We start from the raw sequence: 10,236 nt of genomic DNA, 5'->3' as shown, positions 1-10,236 counted from the left end.
TATATATATATATATATATATGAAGGCATATGGCTTAGTGGTTAGAGTATTCACCTCATGATCACAAGGTCGTAAGTTCAATTTCCAGGAACACATTGTGTCCTTGAGCAAGACACTTTATTTCACGTTGCTCCAGTCTATTCAATTGGCAAAAATGAGTGGCACCTGTAATTCAAAGGGCCAGCCTTGTCAAATTCTGTGTCACACTGAATCTCCTTGACAACTATGTTAAGGATCAGATTGGAGGCTGGTTCAGCCTTCTGGCTCACCAGCCCTCAGTCAAACCGTCCAACCCATGCCAGCATGGAATGCAGACGTTAGACGATGATGATGATGATGATGACGACGGTGTTGATGATGATGATGATGATATATATATAGATCTTATTAATGTAGTGATTACCACGGGTAAATTGCTTACTGCAGATGTAGTTCAAATCCTGCAAATGATAATACAACGATTTAGCAAGACACCAGCAGAGCTGTGTGGCTCAGAAGTTCACTTTGCAGCTTCGTACTTTTGGATTCATGGTATTAACTTACTCATTAGAGATTTATTTGTTAATCTAATTAAGGTTACTTCTTAATTTTTGTCAAGTTTGTTTTGATATGTATATTTTATGATTTTGTGATTCAGACAAATTAGAAGATTTTTTAAAGATGTCTGTGAGTGGATTTAAGTGTTGAATTAATTAAGGTTGTATCTATTGTAAATGCTATTTCATGGTTGAACGCTGTTGCTGTGAACCTCTGAAAGTAATTATTAAACTAATTCAAGCTTTTCATTTATTTAAATGGGAGCGTGTTTTTGAATTATCATTCTTTCAGCATATGTGTATGTGTGTGTGTGTAGTGTGGTGAGAATATTTGATTGCACCAGTATCATGAAAAGAGTCACCTAGTACTTTTTATAAAGTGACTGGCATTTTGTAGAATATCCAGCCATAGAAACAATGCCACAGCTGAAATATATGAACAAAATGTGGTCCTGTAGCCAATTGATTTAGTCATACCATCCAAAACATGCTAGAGGACATAGAATAATGATGTGATGCATGATGCGTGTGTGTGTATGTGTGAGTATTTGTGTGTGCAGAGACACAGACAAACAGTCATAGATGCATGGATATATTTACAAAGTTGTTACATAAAATAACTTAATATAATAAGTCTTTACAGCTGTTTTGATGTATTCTGTGAATAGTGGATATTATAATACATATTATGCAATTAGATGTAAACATTACAAAACAATATTGCATGAAAGCATATAATGAGACATAGCAAATACACATGAGCAATGATGTGTAAGTATCTTCATTCTTTCGTTTAGTACATCATCTTCAAAAGGATGGGTAGCAAATGCAAAGGAAAGGAATATTTCCAAGAAATCTATCAACACAAAGAAGGGAATGCTAGACAAAAAAGACCCCTTACTGCATTTAAAAGAAACGCAATCACTTGTCAACAACCTCAATATGGTTAGGTGTCCGGCATTGATTAAGAGAGAGGTGGCAGCAGCATACATGAAGAAGGAATATTATCACTAACAGAAGTGAACATTATATTTATTTATAACAATAACAACAGAATCTGTAAAGAGAGATGCAACAGAAAATAAATGAAGAAATGAAAATTTCTGAACAATGGTGAGTCTAAAAGAATAGATTAAAAGACAATGATGAATTACAAATAAGCATATGTACAAAAGATGTATGAATATAAAAATGAAAGTGCTGAGCAGAGAGTATATGGTAACCAGTATATATGTGAAAGCTAAAGGAATGACGCTATCAGTGTGGGAGTTTCACACACACACACACATGTATATTCTATATATGATTTTTATTTCATTTTTGTATTTGGTTTGCAAGATTCTTGATGTGAAACTGTGTGTTGGAAAAAATTTTGTGCATGTTCATGAGGTTGAATCGGTTCTCTGTATGTGTATGTTCATGTCTGCTTGTGAACATGCGAGTGTTTTCTGATTTGAGTGTATCTTTGCATGTGTGTGTGTGTGTGTATGTGTGTATGTGGTGTTTTTCTTTAATATACACATATATGCTTGCGTGCGTGTGTGTGCATGGTTGTACATTCTTATGTTCCTCTCTGTGTACATTCATGTGTGTTTATGTGTGCATGTTCATCTGTACATGTTCATGCATGTGTATGAATGTGAAATAAATGAAAAAATAGAATTGTACATATTCACATGTATATTTGTTATTTCTTTATTGCCCACAAGGGGCTAAACATAGAGGGGACAAACAAGGACAGACAAAGAGATTAAGTCGATTACATTGACCCAAGTGCATAACTAGTACTTAATTTATCGACCCCGAAAGGATGAAAGGCAAAGTCGACCTTGGCGGAATTTGAACTCAGAACATAACGGCAGACGAAATACCGCAAAGCATTTCGCCCGGCATGCTAACGTTTCTGCCAGCTCCCCCCCACCACCTTTACATGTATATTTGTAAGAGCCTACCTGCATTCTGGTGTCATTCTAATCCTATCTTCCACCCTCAACAATTGCCTACCTACCTACCTACCTAGCAACCTGCCTGTCCTTACAGATACACCCATGTATAAATAATGCATGGGTAGCAACAGTGGCACTGAAGTACTGATACCTACTATACATATTTCCAATTCAGTAACGGTAATGTCATGCTTTTGAGGACATTTTCTGGTATTTTTCTAAGTGATGGCTCCCTTGGATATTTGGACAAACTATGGCTGTCAATTCAGCCGAGCGTGCTGCCATGCTGATCTTTGACACACTGACAGAATATGAATGACTGTTTCTTGTCATCAAAATTTCCACCAGTGTTCATTCAGCCTCTCTGTTGCAGGCCATGGAGCGAATAAGGAGTCATGTGTCACTGAAAAGGTTACGAACAACAATAAAAGAATTTTGATGGACAGACAAATGATTGATTGACTGTTTAACCAACACATTAAACAAATAATTGAGTAGTTAGTTATTTAGATATTTAACCAATTGACTAATAATAAAGAAGTGGAATTGAACCTGTGTGTGTGTGTGTGTGTGTGTGTTATAATTGTTGGTGTTATGACACTCCCAAGACACAACAAAAAATTATTTCTATTTTTTCCATTTACCTGAGGATAAGAGAAAACTTGGTTTTCTGTCCTTCTACACAGAGAATATCAACACGCTGTAAAGCATGAATGATGATCTCCCAGATCTGAATGGGCTGTGACTGAAATCGGTCTGCATAAATGGCAACAAAGAATTTTTTCACTTGTGGTGACAGACCAGTTGATACCTGAAACATTAAGGAAATTCATTAATTTACATAATACTAATAATAATAATAATAAATAATATTAATAATACTAATATTAATAATACTAATAATAATAATAATAATAATAATAATAATAACAATGGTAAATAGATTAATGTTCCTTGTGTATTTTCCATTATTTTTGTTCTTCATTTTTCTTGTCTTATTTTGAATTTGAAGACAGACATACTGTTGAAATAGTGTTGAATAAACACTATTTCAATCTTTGTTATCTTTTTTATTATATAGCACACTTTTATAATCACGTATACACCTTTGTTAAGTCAATCTTCATAAATTATCAAAGACAAGGAGATTGAGCACATGATTGATGCTATGTTGTAAGAACTGGAATGTTTTGTTCTAGCAGCTGCTGGAACCATCAGGTATTCTAGGAAAATCATAATATAAATTACAGCTTTTGCAGTTTGGTTCCTTTTCACAGTTGGCTTGTCAGCCCTGTTAGTTTCACTGAACGCCTGTTTTAAGCCCAGTCCTGGGCCAAAGAACATTGTTTCGTTCAATTACAAAGCATAAAGTGAGAAATCGGCATTTCTATCAGTTAAACAACTCAATCGTTTTCATGCAAAATTCAAGAGCCATTTATCATTTCTGGATACATGCAGATGCCAACAGATTACACCTGAAGGTCTCAGATCAAATATACCAATGTGTGCATCACAGCTTGATGATTCATTGCTTCAAAAGTTTAAATTGATTGGTGAGAGTATTTCATTTCACAGAATGGATGTTATTATTCAACACTACAGTTCAAAGTTAGTATTACTAGGTGTGGACATTAACATGAGTTTGAACAGGTATGTTCTTCTGAAAATCGTCTGCTATTTGTGTGATTGTCTGAAGAATTTTGAAGATAAGGAAATTTCATCATGCAGATAAAAAAAAAAAACAGAAAATCCTAAAAAGTTTAAAAGTTTTCTATTCCACTGAGCATTGAAATAATTTGGCTAAAAATATTTAATTTGTCAAAACGTTGAAGTCATTTTTGCTTTTGGGACAAATGTTATGCAAGCAATTTGTCAATGCCAGTTTGAAAATAATAACACATAATTTTCCCCAAATTCCTGTACAAAATACCATTTTTTCACATACCAAATTTCTTGCATAGAGCCTACACCACACACTGTTTATCCATCACACACATACACAAAAAAAAAATAATAATAATGACTTTATTTTCTGAACCAATTTCTTTGGAAATGTCTATATTTATGACAGTTTAACCTTACCTGCATTACTAGAACCAACCACACAGTTAACAACACTCTGCTCAGCACAAACAAACATAATCCCTCCAAGATCAAACAACTAGTCCCCAAATTGGCCCTTATGATTGCAGTCTTTTTACCCTTGCATATGCATTTGAAGTAGTCATTAGGAACTCTCCAGCAAAGTTTTTATTTGAACAATCCAAACTGTGAACCGATTTTAAATTTTGCCTGAAGAACAATAAATTTTCTTGCTTCCTGAAACTTAAGGTTTTTCAAATACCAACAAAACCCAAAGACATTTAATCACTCTCTGCTGACCACCCAAAACTAGGTTACTCCTGAAAGAAAAATGGCTACAATTGTCAGAAAAATTGTCCTCCAATAGTTTACATGCCTTAAGTGATGAAATCCAAAAGATGATCCCTGTATAGAACTTCTTTCTGATTGGCAAAAGATGAGTTCCTACGGGCGTTGGTCGTTCTTTTGTTATTCCCAGTTCATTTGATATTATTGCCATTAGTTTTTCTTTGTTCTCTCAAACAGTAACTGATTGTGTTTACAACTGAGTCTGTTGTTTAACTCTTAATGTCCTGCAGTGCAGATATCTTCACTTGTCAGTAAATCTTGAAAATACAGTTGAAAAAGTGTTGTGGTTTGGAAGGCAATAACTCAAACTAAGCACTCTTTTGTATGACAAAACAAAGTTTGGTCTCATTTTAGAAAGAACTTCCAGTCAAAAGACATCCTGTTGGAACTACATGTTTTTATTTGCTGTGTTTTATCAAATAAATTTCTCTGGATTCTTTCTTCCTTCGACTTTCCAGTTAACACTTCAGATGTGTTCATTGGAGTTAGAACTTATGATAATATTTATTAATGATTGATTTATTATGATATATTTATTAAGAATTTAATTAAGAAATTGATACTCAAGAATTAGTATCTTGTAAATGTATGTGGAAACACTAACATATAATTAATTTCACTGCATTCAACCTATCTTGGCAGGTGAAAGGACATGACAACAGGTAAAATCAACAACAGGTTAAAACAACATTCACCAATGATCATTATATGACAACACCAAACTTCAATTAAATCCATACAATATTTATATAACTTTCATACTGCACTAATTGTACTTCATCAAAATCTCTTGCTCCTAACAAGATTCAGTGATTTATATTCAGAAAATACAACAGGACTTTAAAAGTTATTTGTCATGAATTTTCATTTTTCTTTTTTTTTTTTTTCCTTGTTTACTTTTAATCCTTATTTTCCAAATATGCTGGATCATATATCTAGATACCACAATTGTGGCCAAGGCATCTCTTACTACAGCATTGTGACCAATCAATAATACAAATGGGTGCCATGAAAAATATATGCATGATATTACACAATGATTCTCAACCAGGATTGAAATGAAATTTTTGGCAGATGTCACCGTAAGCGAAATAGTAAATTGGAGGTGCATCCTTAATTTTGATTTAGATGTATTTACTGCAGGTAACAGCTTGGTTTTTTTTTCTGATGTTTTACATAGTTCAACCTACACAAGTTAATATGTGGAAAGCAAAATAGGAGTTTTGAAAGAATTATGTATAAAACTAGTTCTTAAGCATTGAACGGCTATGGGGTTCACCAGAATAAAATTGTACTCAAAGGGATTCATATGTAAAAACAAAATGGTTGAGAACTACTGGTTTAAAACGATGTTTAGAGAAACATTTTTCCTACTCCAGATAATGGGGTACAGCGTTAAATATTCCAAACAATTTTGTTGATGAAACAAAAAGAAATTCCATTTAATGATCTTGGAAGAAAATATCCAAATAGAGCTCTGTGAAATAGGATGATTCCCAGTAACAACACAATAAAACATTTCCAACACAGACACACAACTACACATTTAGGACTTGATCAATTAAATACCAGTTCTTCACTGGTATTTATATGATCAACATGTGTTAGAGGAATTTATATGTACTTCATGAGTACTTGTTAGATATTTTGGTTATATGTCTGCTACAGTACTGTCTTTGATTTTATTAGAGAGACAGTTGCAGGCATCCACATATTATTGATGTTCTGCAGTATCTAGGTTTATTTCTGGGCTGTTGTGAATATAAACTAGTGATTTATATTTTATTTTATATTTTCTTGGCTGTATTCTTTCTATTATTCTCCAGACCCACCACCATAAGTCTCTTATCAGTTTTGATGTTGGTCCATTGCTTGTTTCTGTTTTGTTTTTATTCAGTTTGTGATAAGAATCTCTGATTTGTAGATAAACAATTTATTTTGTTTCTAAAAGTATTAGTAATTTTCATATCTATGTCTCCTCCGGAAGGAAAGCAGGAAAGGAAGAAAGGCAAAGTTGACAATGCCAGAATTTAACTCAAAATATAAACAGATAGAACGAGAGATGTTTGACTCCTTTTTCTTTTTTTTTTTTTTTACAGTGTTTGACAACATACTGCAAGACACTTTGTCTGGAGCTCTACAATTTCAGCTAACAACAGCCTATAATGATGACGATAAGGATGGTGGTGATGGTGGTGGAACTGACAGAAGAGGAAGACCAAGGAAGATATGGGCAGGAGTGGAGAAAGCTGATTTTAGGGTGCCGAATCACATGACACGAGAATGAAACTACTGGTGAGACGCTGTATTGGATAGAATCCATCCACCCCATATGACCATGGAAAAATAGATGTAAGATGATGCTGATGTTGAGACAATGCTTGTGTAACGTTCCAGAAGCACAAAGAACATTATGGACATTCCACCCATGCCATCATGTATTTAATCCAGTTGCAAAATCAGTATAACCTCTTAGATTTCTAATCCACATCTGCACCATTATTGTCATCCAGTATTGCAAAGTCAGTTATTAATCAGTATTATCAGAGAAAATAATGCCAGCCTTACTTTGGGTTATCTTCCTGAGAGTCAATCTTAGCCTAGGTTTCCTTAGAATTTTTGTCCAGTTATTTTCTAAAACTAATGGAGACCCATAGGTAAGTCCCATGACATTTATGCTGAAACTGGGTGCTTAGATAAATACAGAACAGTTTTATTAAGGTAACAGTTTATCCCTATTTAAATTTTTTTAATTCTTTTACTTGTTTCAGTCATTTGACTGCAGCACCACCTTTAGTCGAACAAATCGACCCCAGGACTTATTCTTTGGAAGCCTAGTACTTATTTAATTGGTTTCTTTTGCCAAACCGCTAAGTGACAGGGACATAAATACACCAGTATCAGTTGTCAAGCAATGGTGAGGGAACAAACACAGACACACAAACACACACATAGCCAGAGGCTATAGCAGAAGATACTTACCCAAGGTGCCACACAGTGGGACTGAACTCAGAACCATGTGTCTGGTAAGCAAGCTACTTACCACACAGCCTATGTGTATGTTCTGTTCAAACAAATTTGTCTACAGTAGATATCATGAGATAAACTCTCAGATAGGCTTTTGGTATCTACCACCATAAAGTTTGTTCTAACAGAACACCCATGTTTCAGTGGAGATAAATATTACCTCTTGGTATTAAGGTATTAATACTGCCTTTGTTGTTAATATATGTTTTGTTAAGTTACTGTGCCACTAAGTATAGTTGGCTGGACATTATACAAGACATTCTGGGACATCATCATCATCATTATTATCATTGCTTTACATCCACTTTTATATTTTGAGGCATGGGTTTTGGTTTTTTTTGTGGTTGGTTGCCCTTGTTGTCAAACCTTGCAACCGTCACACAATGTACCTATTCTAAAACCACAGTAATATTATGCATCACCACATCCACCACCATCAGTATCATCACTTATTTCTTAATTAAAAAAAAAAAAGAGAACCTGAAGAATCTGAGTACAACAGAGTATAATACATTATGAAGGGAGGGGGGTACAAGAGAGAGACAAGAGTACAAAAATGGATTTTGAAAAGTAATTGAAGTGATAGAAACCCTTCACAGAAATAATTAATGAAAAACTAAGAACAATAAAAGTAATTGCTAGTTGGTTTATTATCTTTGGTAGTCGTAAAACAGATATCACATCAAAACAGATATTAATGTAGAAGTAGTTGTTGTTGATGATGATGATGATGATGGAGTTGCAACATCAAACATCTTAGAAAAATAAATATATTCTGGAAAACAGAAAATAAAAGAAATGATCTCCTCATCCTAAATGAAATTGAAAATACAAAAGCAATATTAAAAATGAAAAAAAGGGCAACAGATTCTTCAACAATACAAAATGAACAAAAACAAATAAATAAATCCAGAAAGATAAAGGAATCCTGAAGCAAAAGATCCTTTCGTTTTTACAAGGGAGACAGAGATATGAAAATAGCAACACTTTTACAAACAAAATAAATAGTTAATCTCTAAGTGAGAGATATTATCATAAAGTTAAGTAAAAACAAAATAAGAACAAGGAAATTGCCTACAACAAATGCGATAAGAGACTTCTGGTAGTAGATATGGGAATTAATTGAAACAACAGAGTTATGACAATACGAAATAGAATATAATCACCGGTTAAACTTTGAAAGACACAACAGGCAATGAATAAACCTAAATACTGCAGAGCATCAATAATGACTAAAATTCTGCAACTGTCACTGTGATAGAATCAAAGATAGCAGCAAATTTATGACCAAAATAAGTAACAAGAACTCATAATGTACTTACGAAGATGGCTACTAAAATATTGCAACAAGCATAAAGAACCAAGTGGTTAAGAAGTACACATTGTAACTATGTGGTTCCAGATTTGATCCTCCAAATCAAAGAGTTATACAGAGAACTTCTTGAGCCTCGGATTATAGTTTTGGATTCAGTCAGTGTCTTCTAAAAAAGTCTCAGGTTCACCAAAGTTTAATGGGTGAAATTACATCAATGAAAACTGTGTGGAAGTCTGTAAGAGAGATCATTCTTGTTGTGTGTTGGTAGATTTAATCTGATACTTGGTTTAACACTTGCACTTGGCCCTTAACTGAATTAAACAGAGCCCAGGCTGTTGATAGTTATCCTTTCCCTGGGAAAACTATAACAATTTTTTTTTTAAAGTGAAAAGAATGATAAAACAGATTATTAGAGAAATGATATGCAATAAATATTGAAGTTTGCTGAATCAATAAAATGGTCAAAGCTGAATATATAGTTCTATTTTACTGGGTTTCTCAGCAGAACACTTGTTTCTACATTATTCCTATTCCATTTTGCTGACAAATACAGGAGCCAGGTCACTAAGAAGGGTCCATCTTCAGACTTGAGCCAGAAGCTTTATTTTTTGCCACTGGATCAGAGTTCAAGTTCTTTTCAATAACTTTTACAAGATGGCCAGAGTACAACTATTGATTTCACCTGAAATTTCTCATCCACAGGTTACTCAATGCAACTCAATAGATATTTTCCTCATCTAAGTAACATTTCCTTCAAATAACAGCCAAGGACTTTGTTGTTGTTGTTGTTGTTTAAAGTAATATTGGTTTCAAATTTTGGCACAAGACCAGAAAGTTCCAGGGATGGTGTAAGTCAATTACATCAACCCCAGTATTATTATCATTATTATTATTATTATTATTATTATTACTCAGGTCACTGCCTGGAATCAAACTCGGAATCTTGGAGTTAGTAGCCCGCGCTCTTAACCACTACGCCATA

The 10,236-nt window shown here is 33.9% G+C and overlaps 1 protein-coding gene across 2 annotated transcripts in view; it reads right to left on the bottom strand.

Annotated features, from left to right (window-relative positions):
- LOC106880142 (nephrocystin-4) overlaps positions 1–10,236 on the bottom strand; it is a 116,078-nt gene that overhangs the window by 9,991 nt on the left and 95,851 nt on the right. For both annotated transcript variants that reach the window (XM_014929973.2, XM_014929974.2), the window contains exon 24: positions 3,127–3,293. In XM_014929973.2, the coding sequence (XP_014785459.1) occupies positions 3,127–3,293 (167 nt within the window). The remainder of the gene's footprint in view (positions 1–3,126; positions 3,294–10,236) is intronic.

Source organism: Octopus bimaculoides, chromosome 12 (assembly GCF_001194135.2).
Source record: "Octopus bimaculoides isolate UCB-OBI-ISO-001 chromosome 12, ASM119413v2, whole genome shotgun sequence".
NCBI classification, from domain to species: domain Eukaryota; kingdom Metazoa; phylum Mollusca; class Cephalopoda; order Octopoda; family Octopodidae; genus Octopus; species Octopus bimaculoides.
Note: the sequence above shows the minus strand (reverse complement) of the source record. Positions and strands in the feature narration are given on the sequence as shown.